This window comes from Cavia porcellus, unplaced genomic scaffold, assembly GCF_034190915.1.
Source record: "Cavia porcellus strain 051 isolate PalLab524CR breed Dunkin Hartley unplaced genomic scaffold, mCavPor4.1 scaffold_1, whole genome shotgun sequence".
Lineage (NCBI taxonomy): Eukaryota > Metazoa > Chordata > Mammalia > Rodentia > Caviidae > Cavia > Cavia porcellus.
This window is the reverse complement of record NW_026947484.1, coordinates 57,443,187-57,464,464: the sequence shown is the minus strand read 5'-3', so window position 1 is coordinate 57,464,464 and position 21,278 is coordinate 57,443,187. Positions and strand designations below refer to the sequence as shown.

General features: G+C 43.8%; 1 protein-coding gene across 12 annotated transcripts in view; it reads left to right on the top strand.

The window, feature by feature from the left end:
- The window catches only part of Atp8b4 (ATPase phospholipid transporting 8B4 (putative)), a 227,871-nt gene that overhangs the window by 2,218 nt on the left and 204,375 nt on the right, over positions 1–21,278 (top strand). For 8 of the 12 annotated variants that reach the window (XR_010047426.1, XR_010047425.1, XR_010047424.1 and 5 more), the window contains exon 2: positions 19,588–19,650. Coding sequence is in view for 1 of the 12 variants with exons in the window: in XM_013154709.2 (XP_013010163.1) it covers positions 19,623–19,650 (28 nt within the window). In the remaining 11 variants the exon portion in view is untranslated. Of the gene's footprint in view, positions 1–114; positions 511–11,775; positions 11,819–19,587; positions 19,651–21,278 lie in introns of those variants that run through there. The other 4 variants (XR_010047413.1, XR_010047417.1, XR_010047418.1 and 1 more) reach the window with 2 other exon arrangements.

Genomic DNA, 21,278 nt, shown 5'->3' with positions numbered 1-21,278 from the left:
GGGACTTTCTGTTTCTTGCTTCTAGATTCCTCTTTGTTTTGCTATTTTCTTCTGTGTGGTTGAGGTCTAGCAAATAAGCCTTGTTATTTTTTCTTTTGCTAGAATATAATTTGGGGGCAAGTTTATTGGGGATGGAAGATAGCACATTTTTACTTATTTTTTTGAAATATTTTTTTTTTTTTTTTTTTTTGTTCTGCCAGCATCACCTACAGATAACAATGGGAATGGCACAATCTTCTTGGTTTGTGAGTCTTGGTCACCTCCGTGCATGGTAGTTGGTTTTATATTTTTAAGAAGGCTTTATCTCACACTCTTTCTTGGGATGCTGTGGTTCATGATGAATTTGTACTGTGGTTGTGACAGTTGGCACTGGGCTGGCCTCTGAGGCTGGAGTGTTTGGTTTTCAGTACTTGGATTTACCTAACAGAAGAAAATTGATCCTTCTGGCTCTTTCATACATAGGAAAGGATCTCGGGTCTCTGACCAGCAGATGTTTGAAGGAAAAAGGAGGTGAGAAACACTAACCAGGAGATGAAGGCTTATTAGACAAGACCGGGTGTGTTCAGGGTGGTGTGGGCCACAGACCTGCGGGGATGAGGAAACATGAGCTTTCCCCTGGAATCAGAACACCTGTGCCCAGGTGTCTCTGGCCCCTTGCTCAGGTGTGGCTTCCTGCTGGCCTTTGATCCTAGATGAAAAGTCTGGGTTATTGAGCTTCACTTCTGTTTATCTGGCACTTTCATATTATCTTGGGTACGAATTTTAAAAATAAGTACCAGTGATGTGTGTGTGTGTGTGTGTGTGTGTGTGATTTTGCTCATACATGAACAACTGGGTATTTTCATCTAGCAGAAAAACAAGTATTTCAGAGGAAAGTGGAAATCGTAGCTCCTGGAACTAAAATTTCCTAATGAATGCCTTCTAGCTCCTTGTAGGGTATGTTGGAAGACCAGAAGATAGGATTTCTTTTGAGGATTTCTCACAGAAAGATATAAAAGAAAATGGTGATCTCTTAGTGATGTTGGAGACCTTAAACACTGATAAATACTTTTCTAAAGAGATACTGATATTACTTCGCGGAGGCTGCCTCTCTTCCAGTGCCCTCTGATTTACGCAGCTGAGGTGTGCAGGGCTCCCCTCCCCCAGGGGTCCCCGCGGGCGAGGAGGCACAGGGTGGCCACGGAGACTCTGTTCTTGTTCCCCTTGGCTCTTCCACCCCCGCTGTCCTGTTCCGCTCTCTTCACTCTTGCTCTTCTTGGGTGAGGTCATTCATTCCTGAGATTTCTGCACTTCCTTGTATGTTGATGACGGCTAATCTCCTCTTCCCTTTAGCCCTAGGATGTTCTCAATGACTGGGAGGCATTTCAAGCCTAATCGAACCAAACTGCTCATTCTCCTGGCCCTGTTCCTGCTCCTGCCTTTTCACCTTCTCCTTTACTGAAGCATTTGTCACTTTAGTAAATGGGCAAAATCCTGGATGTCTCCTGGGATTCCTGGCTGCTCTGCAGCACACGGTAAACCCTGGTGACCTAATTGCAGGGATGTTTCTCGAAAGAGGCTCCACTTGCCACAGGCATTGCCCCCCCCCCCCACTGGAGCCTGTGGTGGGCGAGTCATCTTCTGAAGCATCCCAACTGTGGGACCCCCATGGTGGGCACCTGCACAGGGACACACGGGGGACCCTGACAAAGGGAACGGGGCTGGCTCCTGACCAGGCCCTTCCACACCGACTCCTCTCTGCTCCCTGGTAGGCTGCAGGTTGACCACAGGGCCATGACTGTGACAATGCCCCTGTCACTTCCTCTGTGTGATGGGGCAGGGAGATAACCCAGGCCAGGGGCGGGGCAGGGACCAGCTTCCCAGGGGCTGGGAAGGGTGGAGGACAGCGACAACGATGAGGGAGATGAGGGAGAGGCTGATGAGTCCTTCAGGACCCCGCTCCTACCTGCTCTGCCAACCCGAGTGGCCAGAACTGCTCCGCAGCACGGGCCCTTTCCACACACTGTTCTTTTTGCCTGTTTCGCCCTGCTTATTCAGTGAGCTCTGTTTCCTTTCAAAGAGGACTCAACCTGGAGGCCCATCTGTGAGTCTTGTCACGACAAGTCTGCTCCCTGCCTCCATGGTTCCCTCATTGCCATCCTAGCGACCCTCCTGGATCACCTGTCCCCATCTCCCCGGCACAGTGGGCTCAGCAAGGCTTGCTTGTGTCTTTGTCTCCTTTATGCCCAGCCCAGGGTAGGGACCTGGCAGAGTCCTGAGAGGCGATGGTTGTGCCACCAGAGGGACGAGGTGACATTCAAATTAGAGGGCAGCTTTCCTGCATGTCGGAGTTTAAAAATACATTGCAGCAAAGGAGGATAATCGTATCTTTCCTTTCCTGGGTACTGGCTCATGGCTAGAGGCACTGTGCTGGCTGCTTGACACACCTGGCCTGATTCCCTTGTCCTGACAATCCTAGGAATCAGTCTGTGCTTAGCTGGAGGTGAAACAGATACTTAGCTGGAGGTGACAGGTCAATGGGACCAAGCCTGGGGCCACCAGGCTTGGTTCTGGGGAGAAAGAAGGAAGGGCAAAGGGGAAGGTGGCTGGAGGAGGCACATCTGGGACAGAGGGGACCAGGTTAGGAGGGGGCTGGGCAGGCGGAGCAAGGCAGAGGACAGGCAGCTGGTGGACAGCACGGGCTGGGGCCGAGCAGGACAGGTGAGGGGGAGGACAGCCGTGATGTTCTGTACCTGGGTGGTGGCTGCTCGCCTGGCAGAATGCAGATGGATTTGTGCGTTGTGCAGGCGAGGCAGTGACTGCTGAGCCATTTATTTACTTATTTAATTTTATTTTTTTGGGATCAAACTCACGACCTCACACTTACCAGGCAAGCGCTTGAGTCAACCAGGCTAATTCCCTGGCCCTGCCGAGCAATTTATAAACTTGGCTGAATTAATCATCCCTTTTTGCCTCATACCTGTCCAGGGATGGTCCCACACAGAGTGGGCTCAGTTATTTTTAACTTCGGCTTTTGTGCCATCTCTGCAGCCTTCAAGTACTGACAGTAAATACGGTCAACACACCCACCTCACCTTGGACCCTTGTGCTCTGACACACTGGAACACACTCAGATACACTTGGATACACTCAGACACACTCGGATACACCTGGACACGCTGAGACAGAGGCTTGGGTTTGGCCTGTTCCTCACTGGCCTCACCTCCCACGCTGGTTTCCCTGCTGTCCCAGGGTACTGTCCCCTGGATATGAGCCATTTGCTGCCCACCTGGGACGCTCTGCTGGGGCTGTCTGATCAGGGTCACTGTATCTCTCACTGTGTGTCACTGTGTCCAGGTGAGGGAGGACAGCAAGGCTTTTTCTCTTCTGGCCCCAGGGAGCTGGGGCTCAAGGGCGGTGTGAGCAGGGTTAGGACCAGAGGCCGGCGAGGCAGCGAGAAACCAGAAGGGCTGAGGAAGATCTTGCAGCTTGGCTGCGGTTCCCAAGCTCACTGGGGTGTGGGGTCCCCTCCTCGCTGCTCTCAGTGGGACTGGGAGAGGAGGTGAGATGAACCTAGAGAAACACGGAGCAAAGTCAGGGGCCAGGACACTGGGGTGCAAAGGGGAGGGAAAGGGAGATGGAGAACAACCAGGTTGGGGAGGACAAGGATGAGGGAACAGGTGCTTAGGTACAGGGGCTTGGAGTGGTACTGAGACCTCTATGGTGCAGGCCTGGGGACCCAGCCGCCAGAAGGAGTGACCCTCTGGAAGCCACACTGGACAGAGAGTGACCGAGTTGGGTGTTACCCTCTGGTTCTTCCAGAGAGGGCTCTGCCTGCAGAGGGAAGGAGACATGGGAGGAAAGGGTTACAAGGAGAGGAGGGCAGCTGCTGGGGGGAGGGAGGGCTCCTGAAGCCAAGCTGGGGCTGCTCCTTCCCTGAGGGCCACGGAGAGAGCACCCACAGCTCAGAGAAGCCGAAGACCCAGCTGGTGGGAGCCTCCCAGGTCCCCTGGGACTCTGAGATGGCAGGCAGGGGTGGGGGTGGGGGACGGGACCAGTCTGCCTGGAACAGCGCCCCACCCCTCTCCCGGCCCTCAGGGCTCTGGTCTCTTCAGCTACCCCTGCCTCTTCCTTCCGCCTTTCTCTGCCTGTTCCCTCCCAGGCCGACACCTTTCTGACACTTGGCTTTGTGGATTTTAATCTTGCTTCTCCCGCTGTCTCTGATCCCCTCAGGTCACTCTCCTACCCCACTTCCCCACCACAAACATATCTTACATTTAATACTTTTTTTTTTGAGGTTAGGGTTGCTCAGGCTGGCCTTGAACTCATGATCCTCCTGCCTCAGCCCTCTGAGATTACAGGTACACACCACAGCGCCAGGCTCCTTCCTTTTAAAGACTTGGCATCTGTTCACACTTACCTCCTTCTACGCAGGATATCTTGAAGGGTTCTGCTCACTTCCCCACATCTTCCTAACTTTTGTGTAGAAAGAGCTGAGGGCTGTCTTTAAGGTACCTGTGAGGAAAGACCAGCGTATGCCTTCAATATTTACATTAAAAATTATTCCAGTACAGGACATGTTGCCAGGCATTGCTCTTGAAACTCAGCCTCCCCTGAACACACTCACCCCGTCCTCCTTGCTGCTGTCTGAGCACTTCTGGAAGCCCTCTTTCCTGGTGTCTTCAATGAGATGCAATCAAAAATACAGTGAATGCTGCTGTCCAGTGCCACCCAACAGAAAGGCGGCTCCTGGAAACAGGCCGCTGGTCCTCATCCCCCTGATTCACTGGGTCTGGCACTGTGCGACTTCTGGCTCTTCCCAAAAGTCAAAATGACCACGAGAGGGAAGTGTTTCAAATCCGTTCAAGATGTCAAGGCATCCAGGACTCACAATGAAAGACCCTCAGGAAAGAGGACTCCAGAGCTGCTGTAGGAAGCGGCAGGGACGGTGGGAAGGGTATTGTCCAAAGCGAGGAGGAATTCATGGTCAGGTGTCCTCTGCTGTAGTGCATGTTAACAGTGTAAACATTCCCTGTATTTTTCAGCCATGCCTCAAGCCCCCAGGACCCGCTTCCTGCCAGGGCATCCGGCTGCCTGGGCACAGCCCTGCAGGTCATTCAGAGGGAGTGTCCTGTGCTCCTCTGAACCATCCATAAGAGACCCAGCTTTCTGGGACAAGCTCATCCCAGCTCAGGACCTGGATGATGTAGAAAAAGGGTGATTTAGTATTATTATTTTTTTTGTCTTTTTCCTTTTTATCGGTACCGGGGATTGAACTCACGACTGCCTGCTTGCAAGGCAGGTGCTTATGCTGCTGAGTTAAATCCCCAGCCCCAAAAGGGTGATTTATTAATTTGAAACCTATAACATTAACTGTCAGGAGGACCGGACGTGCACTTTAGCCTGCCTCTCTCTGCTGCTCCCTGCGGGCAGCATCTGTGGGAGAGCAGTTTATTACCAGCAGGCTGCTTGGAGCAGGGAGTTCTGTGTCCATGATGGTTGAATGGCCCTGGATTGTTTCAGTCCTGTGATTGCAGAGTGAAGTCCTAGGCACTCATGGGTGCACGTTTCACTTCACAGTAAGCAGAGATGCCCTGGGAATGCAATATGGACAGGGCACCTCCTTCCCCAGGCGCTCAACTGAGGTGTCCGACGGGGCGTCTGTGATGGCTCAGTCTTGCGGTGTCTGAAACCAACTCCCGGTACAAACAGGCATCTTCTTTACACTTTGCCATTTCTTTCATTAGAAGAATTATTTTCTGTGACCAAGATTAAGAGTCTAAACTTGAAATGTAAATATACTTCATGGAAGTGTCGCATAATTTTTAAAGAAGTATGAATGTCGTTCTTAAATGAATAGGTGTCTAAAGCTCCTAGCGTTGGCTGTGTGTCTGTGACTTTCTCCTTTCATCTCTGTTTTCCCATTGCCTTTCTCATATATGAGGTGGGGTGAAAAATGTAGTAATATATACATTTTAAAACTTGATCACAGTAGAAACATATTGGCCTCAGTTCCCTTTAAAATACTTCTCCTCACTTCAAACACTTACCCCATGGTGCTTTCCTCTTTCTGCAGTGGTTCTGGAGACCTTTTCCTTGAGGGTCTTCAGTGGCTGCCTCCATGCTCTGCCTGAGTTGACTCAAAGTGTTTACTTTTCAGGTCATTTTGACCTTGTGGAGGACCCAGAAGTCACACACTGCCCTATATGGTGGATAAGGCGGTTGAGCACACAGCGGCATGCTTTTACAAGCCTCTTTTCCATTGGATGCTCTCAGCAGCAGCACTCACTGTAATCTTTTATTCTGTTTTGTTTCTGGGGATTCACCATGTTCCTGATGACACTTGGTAAAGACAGGGCAGAGAACTCCCAGCGCGGCTTGCACGAACCTCGGGATAAGCGTCTTCAGAATGAGGGGAGGATTTTGAGGGGGACTCATGGGAAAGGGTCTTTTACTATAATAATTTTTCAAAGGTTAAGCCTCTACTGCATGGGAATACAGATGCATAGAGGTACTAGGACTTTTACATAAGGAAGCCATCATCTTAATCCCTGGCATGAGATGGAGCCAAAGGTATGGTGCGCCCTCCCCTTCAGCTTTTCTCTTCTCATTTCTGCCTAAAAGAAGGCTTTGTATCCATGTAAATATCACTGGCTTCAGTATCTGTAAGTGATTAAATTTCAAAACCCCGAGTTCCTACTTCTAGAGCTGGACTTTACATTTTAGCAAACCTTTTCTCTTACCCGATTCTGTTGATTGTATTTCTTTTCACTTCCCTGATCTGAAAGTTTGGCAAAAGATGACTCTTTCTGTCCTCTGACCGCCTCAGAGGTGAAGAGGCAGTCTGGTTTTGGTGAGTTACTTGCCAAGTATGTATAAGTGAAAGGATTCAGTGTTACTTCCTCAAAGTGAGCCTGGGAGCTGCTTCTCCCAGATAATGTATCTGAATTGCCATGGTTACAGGAACGGATTGGACGGGAGGGGCACTGGAGGCCTACTCTGTTTCCATGGTAACTTCATGTTCTAGAGAGGAAAGCGCTTGAGCAAGATCATGAATAAGAAATAACTTCTGAAAACTGACAGTATTGTTGCATCATATGACAGTGATCATATTTTCACTCTGGATTAATTATGAAGTGGAGAATATTTTCTACAAAAGCAAACATGGCTAAAAGATGATCTCTGGTACCAAAAAAAGAGAAAAGATTTATTTAATATCAAAATAAAAGATTTCAAAGACTTTGGAAAGTGATATTAGAGAAATTACTAAAAGTGGCAATATAATGGAATAGTTTTAAAAGTAATTTTAGGAAGGATGTGGTGTTGCTTCATGCTCGATTTTCCCGGAGTTTTTAAAATGAGAAGTTCTTGGAGGAAGATCTAAAGTAAGAGAAGAAAGGTGTTGCACGAATATGTTCCCTTTAGTTTTCTTTATATTGCACCACTATATGTAGGTTTATTTTTTCTTTTCTTTTTTCTTTTTAAATGTTAAGCTGAAAAATAAAAATAACAGTAAAACTGTTTCAAAACAGGCTCGTAGGAACAATACTCAGCACATCACATATTGTTATTATTAATCATGGTTGTTCAGAGTCTAAGATACAGGTATAAAACATTGTCCAGAAAATTACTAGCACAGAACTTTCCTGTCAATGAACCAAGAGAAACCAGCTGTATAGCTACCTCAACTGTCCTGTGTTTATGCATAATTTTCCCTTCCTTCCTTTCCCCTTCCTCCCATCACAGTTTTTCTTTTCTTTTGAGCAGTTTCTTCCCTATGCACAGTATTTGTTGTGCATTTTGGATCTTGTTGGCTCTTCAGGTTTTCTACGGGTGCCTGTTGGTACCAATCTCCCAATTGAGGCTAGGCTGGCCGGTGTGCTGATTAACTTTCTGAGGGCTGGATTCCCTCTGACAGTTCTCCTTGTCCTCTATCCCAGTTTAGAGTCTCATTTGCAACCTAGCTTAACGAGTTCTTCTTCCTGTCCTCTGGGTCTCAGATCCTAACAGAACATGTTGACTTTGCGCTGATCGCTGACCGAGTGGTCCAGAGCTTGGTTGTAAGCCATCGTGGAGGCCACCTGGTCCTCATGTCCGCCTCACAGAACTCATCTGTCCTTCCCGCTGTCACCTTCTATCTGCTGTGGCTAGCTTTGCCTTTGTGCTTATAGCTGACTATTTTGTGAAAGAAACAACAAAGAAAGACTTTTGTGGATGAAAATTTTACTGCTTTTATTTTTTAATTTTTATCTTATAGAAAAATAGCAAAACAGCATTTCACAACAAAATAATAAGAGAATAACAATAGTTAACACATTGCATGTTGTTCTCTTTAAAATAGTTGCTTAGAATACAAGATGTGGGCATAAAAAATTCTCCAAATGATATTAGCACAAAACTTTCTTTTTAGTGAGCTAAGAGAAATTGTTAGTATACCTGTTTTGTTTTTTTGTTTTGCATTTCTTTCTTTCTCTCCTTTCCTCCATTTGAGTTCCTTCTTTCCTTTTGAACAATTTCTTCCCATTTCACAAGAGCTATTGTACATTTTGGTCCTTATTTGTCTTAGTTTCTCATACCAGGGAGACAACGTGATGTTTACAAGATAAAGAAGAGTCTGTTTATTCTTCACTTAAGAGGGCAGTTTCTGGTTGCATCCATTTACCTATAAAAAAAATCTCAAGTTTATCCTTATTTATGGCTGAGTAATACTCCGTTGTATAAAAAGACCATATCTTTCTTATCCATTTCTCAGTGGATGGGCATTTGGGTTGTTTCCAAGATTTAGCTATACAAATTGTGCTGCTATAAATATGGGTGTACATATATCACTGTGGTATGATGATTTTAATTTTGGGAAGACACCTAGAAGTGGAAGAACTGGGCTGAATGGGATCTTTAATTAGTTTTTTGAGAAATCTCCACACTGATTTCCACAGTGGCTGATCCAGTCTGTACTCCCATCAGCAGTGGAGAAGGGTTCCTTTGTTTCCACAGCTGCACCAGCATTTGTTATTGGTTAATTTCTTGGTAATAGCTGTTCTTTCTGGAGTGACACATAGGTTCAGTGTTAACTGGAATCTTTTTTTTTTTATTGGTACCAGGGATTGAACTCACAATTGCGCGCTTGCAAGGCAGGTGCTTCTGCCGCTGAGCTAAATCCCCAGCCAACTTGCATCTTTTGAATGACCAGTGATACTGAACATCTTTTTTTTTTTTTTTTTTTTGTCTTTTTCATTTTTATCGGTCTTTTTCATTTTTACCAGGGATCGAATTCACAACTGCCTGCTTGCAAGGCAGGTGCTTATGCCGCTGAGCTAAATCCACAGCCCCCATATTGAACATCTTTTCATGTTTCTATTTGCCATTTGTATTTCATCTTTTTCATTTTATTTTTTAATTTTTATTTTAAAGGGAATAAAATAATAAAATAAAACAGAATAAATCCAATCAAAACATAACACTGAAAGAGGTACAGAACTTCAAAACAGTATACTAGGCAATCAGCAATGGCTACCATAATATATCTTGTTATCTTCATAATAGTTGTCCATCAGACATAGTAAAATCAAATTAAAAAAGAATAAAGCCAATCAAAACAGAACATTAAATAAAACAAAACAGTAAGTTGGAACAAAACAAAGCAGTGAGAACAATATTGGATTTCAAAAACAAGACAGAAGGAAATCCCCATTGTTGCTATATTGCATACTGTTATCTTCCCAATAGATGCTCAGACTACCGGCCTTAGGCCTGCAAAGTCAACCAAACAATACAATCATTTAGCTATTTTTGATCTCAGTTGCTAGCAACTCAGCCTGTGATCCTCCAAATCGGCTGGTTTGCTGGTTGATGATGAAGGGGGAGGATTAAGGATCCTTTGATTCTCAGCCCCCCACATCAGCTGGTTCTCTGGAGAGGCTGAGTCTTCACTCTTCCTGGGCCCCACATGGTCTGTGCAGCTCATAGGAAGGGCAAATTGGCTTCTTGCACTTCTCCCAGACCCAGCATGGTTTCTCGTATTTCTTCATCTGAGAAGTGCACATCCATCTCAGATGCCCATTTTTGGATTGGGTCTTTGAATTTGAGGGGCCTGATTTTTTTTTTTCCTGTTCTTTATATGTTGTAAATGTAAGTCCTTTGTCTGAGGGACAACCGGATAAAATGTTTTCCCACTCTGTGGGTTGTTTTTTCATTCTGTTGCTGATTTCTTTTGATGTGTAAAAACTTTTTAATCAGATGAGATCCCAGTTGTTGATTCTTTGAAGTATTTCCTGTGCAGTCTGGATTTTGTTCACAAACTCTCTGCCTAAACCTATAAGTTTAAGATTTTTAACTACTTTCCTTTCCAGTAGATTTAGTGTTTCTGTTTTAATGTTTAGATCTTTGATCCATCTTGATTTTAGTTTAGTGCATGGTGATAGACATGGTCTAGTTTTAGTCTTTGGCATGTAGGATGGCTGGTTTTTCCAGTATCATTTATTAAAGACATTATTTTTCTTCCAGTGAACATGTTTTGCCCTTGTGTCAAAGCGAAGGTGACTGAGTGTGTTTGGAGTTGTTTCTGCATCTTCTAATCTGTTCCACTTATCCTCAGGTCTGTTTCTTTCTCAGTACCATGCTGATTTTGTCACATAGCTTGGTAGTATAATTTTAAGTCAGGAATTGTGATGCCCTTGCCTTGCCTTTGTTCTCCAGAATTGCTTTTGCTATCCTAGGACCCTTCTGTTTCCAAATGAATTTTAGGAATGGTTTCTCAAGTTCTGTGAAGTGTGCTAATGATGTTTTGAACAGGACTGCATAACAATTTTGGGAGTATGGCCATTTTTACTATGTTGGTTCTTCCTATCCATGAGCAAGGGTTATCTTTCTATTTTCTTATATCCTCTTCACTCTCCTTTTTCAGTGAACTGTAATTTTCATTGCATAGATCTTTTACTTTCTTTGATTATTCCTAAGCCCTTTGTTTTTTGGACGCTTTTGTGTAGGATGTGATTTCCCTAATTTCTCTCTCTGTGAGTTTGTTATTTGTGTACAGCAATGTTATTGATTTCTGAGTACTGACTTTGTATCCAGCTATACTACTGAATTTGTTATTAAATCTACAAGTCTTTTGGTGGAGTTTTGGCACTACGTAGAGTATCACATCATCCACAAATAATGATAATTTAACTTCTTGCTTTTCTATCCTTATTCCTTTGATTTCTTTCTCATGTCTAATTGCTCTGGCTAATGTTTCCAGAACTATATTAAATAGGAGTGGTGATAGTGGACATCCTTGTATTGTTCCTGATTTTAAAGTGAAAACTTTTAGTTTTTGTCCATTTACTATGATGTTGGTTGTTGGTTTGTCATGGATTTTTTTTTATCAGATTAAGATCTTCTATTTTCTGTAGGGTTTTTGTCATGACTGGATGTTGGACTTTGTCAAGTACTTTTCTGCATCTATTGAGAAGATTGTGTGATTTTTGTCTGTGGCTCTGGTAATGTGGTGTACTGTGTTTATTAATTTGCAAAAGCTGAACCATTCCTGCATCCCCGGAATGAATCCTAATTGGTCATGGAGTGTAATCTTCTTGATGAGTTGCTGCATTCCATTTGCCATTTACTGAGGATTTTTGCACATATGTTTGTTAGGAGATTGGCCGGTAGCTCTCTTTTTTGGTTGGGTCTTTTCCTGCTTTTGATATCAGAGTATTATTTACTTCTAGGAATGATTTTGGAAGTATTGTTTCCCTTTTAACTTCACTGATGAGTTTTTACATTAGTGGCATTAATTCTTATCTAAATTTTTTGTAGAATCCAACAGTGAATATATCACGACCTGGGCTTTTCTTTGTTGGTAAGTTTTTAATTAATTTTCAATTTCATTGGCTGATATCAGGTTACTTAGAAGTTTTATACCTTAATTCAATTTTGGCCATTTGTATGTGTCCAGGAGTCTGTCCATTTCTTCTGTGTTTTCCGTCTTATTAGTGTATAGTTTCTCGAAGTAAGTATTGATAATTTTCTGGATTTTTGCAGGATTCATTGTCCCCTTTTCATTTTTTTTTTTTTTTTTATCGGTACCGGGGATCGAACTCACGACTGCCTGCTTGCAAGGAAGGTGCTTATGCCGCTGAGCTAAATCCCCAGCCCCTCCTCTTTCCATTTCTAATTGCTTGAATTAGTTTTTCTCTTTTTAATAAGGTTGGCTAAGGTTTTATTGCCTTTATTTAATCTTTCAAAAAACCAATTCTTTGATTCATTGACTTTTTGTATTGTTTTCTTAGTCTCAATTGCATTAATTTCTGCTCTTTATAATTTCTTCCCTTAGCTTTAGGTTGGAATTGTTTTTATTTTTCTAGAGGTTTGAAGTTCAACTTTAAGTTGTTTATTTGAACTCATTGTGTTTTTCTGATACGAGGATTTATTGCTATAAATTTCCCTCATAGATCTGCTTTCTTTGTGTATGTTGTATTGGCATTATACTTAAATTCTAGATATTAATTTCTTCTGTAACCCACTGATTGTTCAGTAGGGTGTTGTTTAGTTTCCACGTGTTTCTGTAGTTTTTGTGATTTCTTTTGCTGTTGTTTTCCAATTTTATTGCACTATGGTCAGACATTATATATGGGATAATTTCAGTTCCTTTGCATTTACTTTAAGTATGCCGTATGGGCTAATACGTGGTCTGTTTTGGGGAATGTCCCATGTGCAGCTGAGAAGTTTATGTGTTCTTCTGATGTTGTGCAGTGGAACACTGTAAACATCTAATAAGTCCATTTGTTCAGAGATTTGGTTTAATTCTGATATTTCCTTGATGTTTTGTCTAGCCTATTCTATTTGTGAGAGTGGATATTAAGGTCTCCTATTACAATTGTATTAGTGCTGATTTGATTTTTCATGTCCATTAATATTTGTTTTATGTAGTAAGGTGCACTGATACTTGGTGCATATGTATTTATGATTATTACCTCTTTTTGAAGTTTTCCTTTAACAAGTGTGTAGTGACCTTCTTTGTCTCTTTTGATCAATTTTGGCTTGAAGTTCACATCATCTACCAATAGAATGGCTATCCTGCTTTACTCCTGGAGTATTGTTTCTTATTGACTTTCAGTCTATAAATTTAGTTTTGAGTTGGACGTGTTTCTTGAAAGCAGTAAGTTGTTGGACCTTGTTTCTTGACCCATTCTGCCAATCCATTTCTTTTCTTTTTTTAAAAAATCTGTTTCTTTTGTTTGGTGAGTTGAGACCATTTACCCTGATGGTTATAACTGGTATTTATTGGCATATCTTTTTCATGTTATTTTGCTGTTGTTGGTTCCCTCTCTTACCCTTTGTCAAATGACCTGTCCTGCCTGATGGCTTTTCTGTTGGTGTGCTTATGCTTGTGTTCTCGTTTTCTAATATACCTTTCAGAGAATTCTGAAGAGCTGGTTTGATGGTCATGAATTTCTTTGTCATGGAAGTATCTTATTTCCTCATTGACTGTTTTTAACTTTCTTTGTTTGGTACTGGGGATTGAACTCACGATCTTGCGCTTGCCAGGCAGATACCTATACCGCTGAGCTAAATCCCTGGCCTCCTCACTGATTTTTGAAAGACAGTTTTGTGGGGTACATCAATCTGGGTTGAAGGTTGTTTTCTTTTTCTTTTGATGGAAACACGATAAAATAAAATTTCATAACAAAACAATAGGAGAATAACAATAGTTAAGACATTGTGTTTTGTTATCTGTAAGATAATTGCTCAGAATATAAGATATGGGCATAAACATTTCTCTGACTGACTTTAATACAAATGCTCCTTTTCGATGATCTAAGAGACATTAATAGCACAACCGACTTGCATCTGTCCTCTTTTCCTTTCTGTCATTTCCCCTTTCTCCTGCCATAGTTCCTTTTTCTTTTTGAACAATTTCTTCTCATTTTACAATATCTACTATATATTTTAGACCTTATTTACTCTCTTGGTTTCTTATACCAGGGAGACAATACAGTGTTTACACATGTGAGTCTGATTTATTTCACTGATGAGTATGGTTTCAAATTACATCTATTTACCAATAAAAGTGTCAATTTTATCCTTCTTTATGGCTGAGTAGTACTCCAGTATATAAAAATAACACATCTCTTTTATCCATTCTTGATTGATGGAGAAGGTTGTTTTCTTATAGGGCTTAAAATACCCCATTCCAAGCTCTCTTTGATTTGAGGTTTTGTGTTGAGAAGTCTGCTGTGATGGATGTCCCTTTATAGGTAATTTGTTTCTTTCCTATAGCTGCTTTTAATATTCTGTTCTTCTATTGAATTTTGGGAATCTTGATTATTATATGCCTTGAAGTAGATTGATTTTTGTCATGGCTATGTGGAGTTCTATATGCTTCATTTATTTGTATGTCAAATTCCCTATCCATGTTTGGGTTATTTGTCATTATTTCTGTAAAGAGGCTTTTTTTAAAAATGCTTTTTGCACTGTCTCTAGCTTTCTCGCAGACTCCAGTCAGTCTCCTGCTGCTCTTCTTTGCTTCATCTTACAGCTTTTTGATTGATTTTTTTCTTGATATCTTGCTCTTTTAAGATGTCTTTCTTTTCATGATTGCTAGCCACAATCCGGTCTTCTAGATTTGCTATTCTAGCCTAGCCTTCCTTCAATTTGTTGGGTATACTCTCAGCAGGGTTTTAATCTCCTGGGTTTCTGTTTGGATCTTTTTCACAGATTCCATTTCTTTCCTGTGTTGGGCATTCATGGTTTCCATTGTTTTCCTGAGCTCCTCTATTTGTTATCTGTGTCTGCTTTAATGTGGCTTATTTTGTACTTATTTTGTAATGTGGCTTATTTTATTTTATTTTTTGTACCTTAGACATTATTTTTTCTATATCCTCTTTTATTTGTTTTTTCACTTCTGTTGCTATCATTCCAGAAAGTTCCATTGGGTGGCTTCTAATTTCCTCTGTCTTATTGTGCTCTGGAGTTGTCGTGCGTGGGCTGGCATCTGGGGCTGCATTTCACTTCTGTGTCTTGTCATTTTCTGTTTTTTATTTTATTTTGTTTTCTCTGTTGATACGTGTAGATTTCTTATGGCAGATAGTTTTATCCCTAGTCTCAAGGCTTCCTTAGGAAATGTCTGTTTCTCAGGGATGTCTTCTAGTATTGGCGGTGCTTGGTCTTCGTGGCCACCCAAAGAACTTACCTTCCCAGTATATTGAGGATAAGAAGTTGTTACCTGTTGGTACAGCCCTCAGCCCTTGGGACTGGATTATGGTGGTGGTAACCACCCCATACAATCACAGTGTTGTCATACAGGAGAGAAACACTGATGATAACAGGTATGATATCCTGGCTGAAGTAGTACAGTTAGCAATAACAATGTCTTGAGCATGGCCTGGTTACTGACAAACTGAGGTATCTGTTAGCCTGATAACCTCTAATCATAGGAGCAAACTCTGCAGTCACATAACAGATTCCAGCACATACTAGGAACTCCTATGCAATGCTTTTCCCTTTAGTGGAGTGATTTTTACCCTGTTGTGAGGTGGGGTCAGGGAGGGATTAAGGGGCAAGACAGACCAATGAATGAGGTCCAGTATAGTAGGAGCAAGGCTGGAGGGCAAAGGACGATCACCCATATTATGAGAAACTAGAGGACACAGGAGAGAAAGAATGGAAGAAAAAGTGGAAGAGTATTGAAGTGAACCAGGCGGAGAAGAGACAATGTTTATTCACATGAAAGTATTATAAAGTCAAGCAAGAGAGAATTGACAAAGGAGAATAAGAAGACCTATAGATGAAAACAAAAATGAAGGTAATAAATCTAAGTGGTGAAAAAGACCAAAATTAAAAAACAAAAATAGCCATAAAAAAGCAAGAGGAAGCTAAGCTAAACAAAAAGGAGCCCAACTGGACAGAAAAAGGAAAACCAATCAAACAAACATAGAAAAACAAGCATAGTAGAATTCCTTTGGTGTTCACGGTTCTGTGGTAGGTCCACGTTTGATCCCAGAAATGTGCTGTGTGCTCCAGCCAAGTTTGAGTGGGATTTGTGCTGGGCATGGGGCTGCTCTTGGCGTTTGGATGTGGGGGCTGGGGCTGGTGCTCTGTTGCTGGATTTCTCCCGGAGCCCTTGGAGGTATCTGTATCTGTATCTATATTCCCCACCCCCCACCTGCTTCTTCTTCTTTTTTTTTTTTTTTTTTAAATAATTTTCCACTTTTTTTTTGTCTTTTTCCTTTTTATCGGTACTGGGAATCGAACTCACGACTGCCTGCTTGCAAGGCAGGTGCTTATGCCGCTGAGCTAAATCCCCAGCCTCTCCCCCCACCCCCTACCTGCTTCTATTCTGTGTGTCTGACGTGTCTGCATGTCTCTTGTGAGACGGAGCCCAGAGCTGGCTCACCTGATTCATCAGCAGCTGGTGTGTGCACTGCCACTGCTGCCTTGGTCACTGGGGATCCCTGCCTGGGGCGGTCTGGGTCACTTGGGTGCACCCCTGCAGCCATTCTAGTTCTCTAAAAGTTCACTTCTGTCCTTGTTTATTTTCCCAAGAAGGACTTTCCTCAAAGTGAAAAAAAGCCCTCTTTTTGTGACAGCCTTGGCACCCTGTCGTCATCCTCCTGGGCATATTTCCTGCTTCTCCCTCCGCCCTGCGGCGAGCCTGCAGCACTCTCCCCGTGGCCAGCCCAGGTCTGTGTGTTCTCTGAGCTGCTTCCTCAGCTCGAGATGGGGTGGCAGGAAAATGGGGAGCCGAGGAAGGAGGAAGTAGCCAAAAAGGCCACAGCCTCCCCCCCAGCCTGGGATGACAGCTCTGGCTCTTGGTCTGGGGTCTGAGAAGGGGTAGTCGGTTCGAGGGAAGTAATTCCTATCCCCCAGAAGGAGTCCTTGCTCCGTTCCTTCTCCTCTTGCCCTCAGCGTGGGCACGGGGGTGGGCATTAGAGAGGTGCAGAAGAGCCGGGAAAGAGTGTTCCATGGGGACAGCGGCTCTGGGCTGGGCAGAGCCTGGTCCTTGAGGTGGAGGAGGGCCTCCTAAGGAGGTGACTCAGGGCCCGAAAGGGTGGACATGGGTTTGATGGTGACAACGGAGGAGGATGCAGAGAGGAAGATCTGGGGCTGGAGAAGCAGGCTGAGCACTTCCAGGGGAAGCGCAAGGAGGGCTTGGAGGGAGAGGAATGGAATCAGGCTGGAAGGTGAGCAGGGACAGGCTACAGAAGGTGCTTCTTAGGCTCGACCTTTCTCCAAGGCCAGTGGGAGGGGCCCAGAGACTTTGGAGTGAGCCCTGGCGGGACAGCTTCTGCTCTGCAGGAGGTGCAGGGGAAGTGGACTGCGGCAGAGCTGGATGTGGGCCGCCTTGGTGGCCCTTGGTGGAAGGTGTGGAGGGAGGACCGGGGAGTTACTGATGGGTGACCTGGGTGACCCCCTGTCTCTTGTAGCCGCTGGCAGTGTACCTGTCCTGGCTGGGACTTCTCAGGAAAGCCCTGGGTCCTACAGTGCTCGACCTTATATGTTAGGCACACCCCAGGGCTTCGCCGGAAGACACAGCTGGTTCCAGGGGCTCTGGGTTCCACCCGTTAGGGTGGTCTGCAGGGCACCGTGGGTGCTGGGAACTTCCTCTGAATCTCTCTTCTCGAAAGTGCCAAACCATCATCTTCCCCATTGCCAGTCTCTGTATGACTGAGCGGCTTCTTGATGTGTCACCGCATCCTGCCACATCCCTTGGTCGGTCCTGACCACTGGCTCATTTTTCATCCTGACAGAGAGTGGCGTGTTCAGGACCTTGGCCTCTCTGGTCTGAGGCGCCCATGTTCCTTCTTGTGGCCCACAGGGTCCTGCGTGTTTGAAACCATCTATTTCCCTCTTTATTTTTAAGTCTTCAATAGAGTTTGCTGTGTGAAAGAAAGTGGGGCTGGGGATGCACCGGAAGGTTTGATTCAATTTTAATGCCAAGTCGCACAGCCTACGGTCCTTACCTTTTCCATGTGTCTCTTATAGTCCTCACTAAGGGTCTCATGTTTGAGTCTGTTGAGATAACTTGTATTAGCTTAACAAGAGAAAAGCCAAAACACTTTTTTTCAGTACTGGAAATCGAACTCAGGACCTCGAGGTTGTCAGGCAGGCACAGTGCTGCTGAGCTATATTCCCGGCCCTGGAAAGCGAAAACTTTTATTTTATTTCACTTTAAAGAGGATAAAACCATGGAAAATAAAACAATAAAATCAATAAAAAAATAAACCAGTATAAGTGAATCAGGACTTCTGAACCTTACAGAAACCAACAATAGTTACCTTAATGCCTTTTGTTATCTTCAAAATAGCTGCAGATAATTTTGGTCGAACAGAACAGAATAGAACAGAAACAACAAAATCGAATAGAAAAAAAATTGAACAGAACAGAAAGGAATAGAAACAGTAAAGCCAAAACAGTGCATGCAATAAAGGACTTTGAAACAAGCCACTTAGCAAATCCAAGATGGCTACCATAATGTCTTGTTATCTTTCCAATAGCTGCTCCTGCCTCAGATTTAACATAATCAAACAAAAGAGAAAAAACCCAACCCAACAAAACAATGAAAATGATGTGGTTTCCTGGCCAGGATTGCTTCCTGGGGAGGCCTGGACAATCCCCACCCAATGCCCCCATAGTCCGCAAATGGCTCTGACTCTCTGAGAGAGGCTTGGGTGTGGCTGGAGCCAAAATTTAAAACAGGTTTTTTTTTTTCTTTTTTGTCTTTTTCATTTTTATCGGTACTGGGGATCAAACTCATGACCGCCTGCTTGCAAGGCAGGTACTTATGCCACTGAGCTAAATCCCCAGCCCTAAAACTTTTTTTTTTTTCATTTTTGTCGGTACTGGGGATCGAACTCACGACCACCTGCTTGTAAGGCAGGAGCTTATGCCGCTGAGCTAAATCCCCAGCCCCTAAAACAATTTTTTGATCATAGTTTGACATGACACAGGAGCCTTAAGGGTGAAGACCCTGGGACCCTGGAGGAAGTAATCCCTTTTTGTACTTAGGTTCAAGGATGCTGGGACAGCCACGTGGCACAGGGGCCTGAGCTGATGAAAGTATAGAGACCCCGATCCCTCTGGGCCCTCAGTGGTCACCTTTCTTCCACCGAGGTGTGGGGTGGAGCCCTTTCTGGAAGCAGTCTGTGACCTATAATCAAAAATGGCAGGTGTGAGAATTTTGTCATGGCCAGCTCTGCACAGAAAGACGGGGGGAAGCTAAAGTAATATTTGCAGGTTTTACAGCTGGTGTCAGCGACGAGGGCTCTGGTTTCTGTGACTTGCCTTGGGGAAGAGGAGTTCTAATCTCCGTGGCTTGCTTGGGGAAGATGAAGGGGCAAGAGACAGAGATCAGAATCAGAGACAAGCTGCTTCCCAGCTCTTCGCTTGTGAACCGGGCCATCATTTCTAAGCCCCGACACCTTTACAATACAAACAGATTAGTTTTTGGTACAGGATTAATCGAATGTGGTCACATGGAAGCCTGATAGATGCAATCTGCCCTTCTTCGTGTTTCCAGGATTTCATAGTCCCCGGGTTTGTCTGGGAAGGAAGCTAAGGGGGAAAATCCAAGACCGACCAGCGTTTTGCTGATACTGATGCCCTATCCACCTCTTGTTCTCCTGCTAGGCCGACTGTGACCCAGGGAGAGACCAGGTGCCAAAATGTTCTGCTATAGACGGAAACCACCCGGTAAGTACTGCACTCTTCCCACGGCACGAGGAAATACGGATTTTTAGTGTTCTTTTCATTCTCATGGAGGTTTTATTTACAAGACAACGACAATGACAGCAGCCTCACACACAGGTCACAAGTGTGCAGTTCAATAAGCTTTGACAACTGTATATTCCCAGTGGCCTCCAAAGGTGTAGGACACAAGATGGGACATTTCTGTCCCCGCAGAAAGGTCCCTCCTATGTCTTTTTATTTTTATTTATGTCTTTTTATTCATCTTCCTTAAATCTCCCACAGTGACCTTTTATATTCTATCAGTTTAGTTTTGCTTATTTTTAAATGGCTAGAAATACTGAAACAGTATAGAATACATTCTTTTGTTGTGATTCTTTTGCTCAGCATGTGGTTTTATTTGGGCCACATAAACATGGCTGCAGGTTGGTTAGTTTGTTCTTCATTTCTTTTTTGATGTTCTTTTCTTTCTTTCTTTCTTTTTTTTTTTTGAGACAGACTCTTGCTATGTAATTTAGGCTGGCCTTGAATTTGATTGTGCAGCTCAAATTGATCTCAAATTCGCAGTGATCCTCCTGTCTCAGCTTCCAAGTGCTGGGATTATAGGCGTGTGCCACCATGCCCAGTCTTTCCACTGTGTGACTATGGCAACATTTAAAACTAAATTCGTATAATACCGATAATTTTAGTCATAATAACAGGAAACCCACTTTGGAGTGGTTGCTTTCTTGCTTGAGTTTTCGGTCCACTGAGTATAGGTTGGTTTTTCCTCTCCTGAAATGTTTGGGATTGGAAGAATTTTGTTGGTGGTGTTTTTTTTTTTTTTTTTTTTGTCTTTTTTGAGACGAGGTCTTGCTATGCAGCTCAGGCTAACCTTGAGCTCACTTTGTAGCTCAGGCTGGTATCGAACTCGCAACAATCCTCCTGCCTCAGCCTCCCAAGTGCTGAGATTATAGGCGTGAACCACCACGCCTGGCTAGTTGTTGATGTTTTTTTAAATTTACCTGACTAAACATCCCCAATCTGAAATTCAGAATACTCCAAAATCTGAAATTTTTAAAGTGCTCCAAAAATGTTTCAGATTTCAGAGTTTTAGGTTAGGGATATTCAACCTGTAGTATCCGGTTCTGTTGTGTGTACCCCAGCTGTAGAGTACTTACCTCTCTCTAGTCAATCAGTGGACCTCAGGTCATTTTCACTTCGGTAGACTTAGCTGGCTTTATTACTCTATCATTGTTTCAGACTCTTTAGAGACTGCTTTGGATTAGAGGTTAGCTAATACCCTGCTCCTGCTCCTCACAACATGCCAGACAGGAGCTTAATCTGATTATAAAGGTGATCACCTTCGCTGTCTCCTTGGACAGGGAACCCTTGCTTCCTTTACCCTCATAACCAACAAAATTCCCACTCACAGCCCATTAGTTATGCTCTCTGGGTGATACTTCCATATTCCTAGAGGCAACCTGAGAGTCTTTATATCAACTCACAGGTGTAATCTTTTTTTTTTTGTTCGTTTGTTTTGTCTTTTCGAGATGGTCTCGCTATGCAGGTCAGCCTGGCTCTGAGCTCACTGTGTAGCCCAAGCTGGTCTCAAACTTGCAACAATCCTCTTGCCTCAGCCTCCCATGTGCACA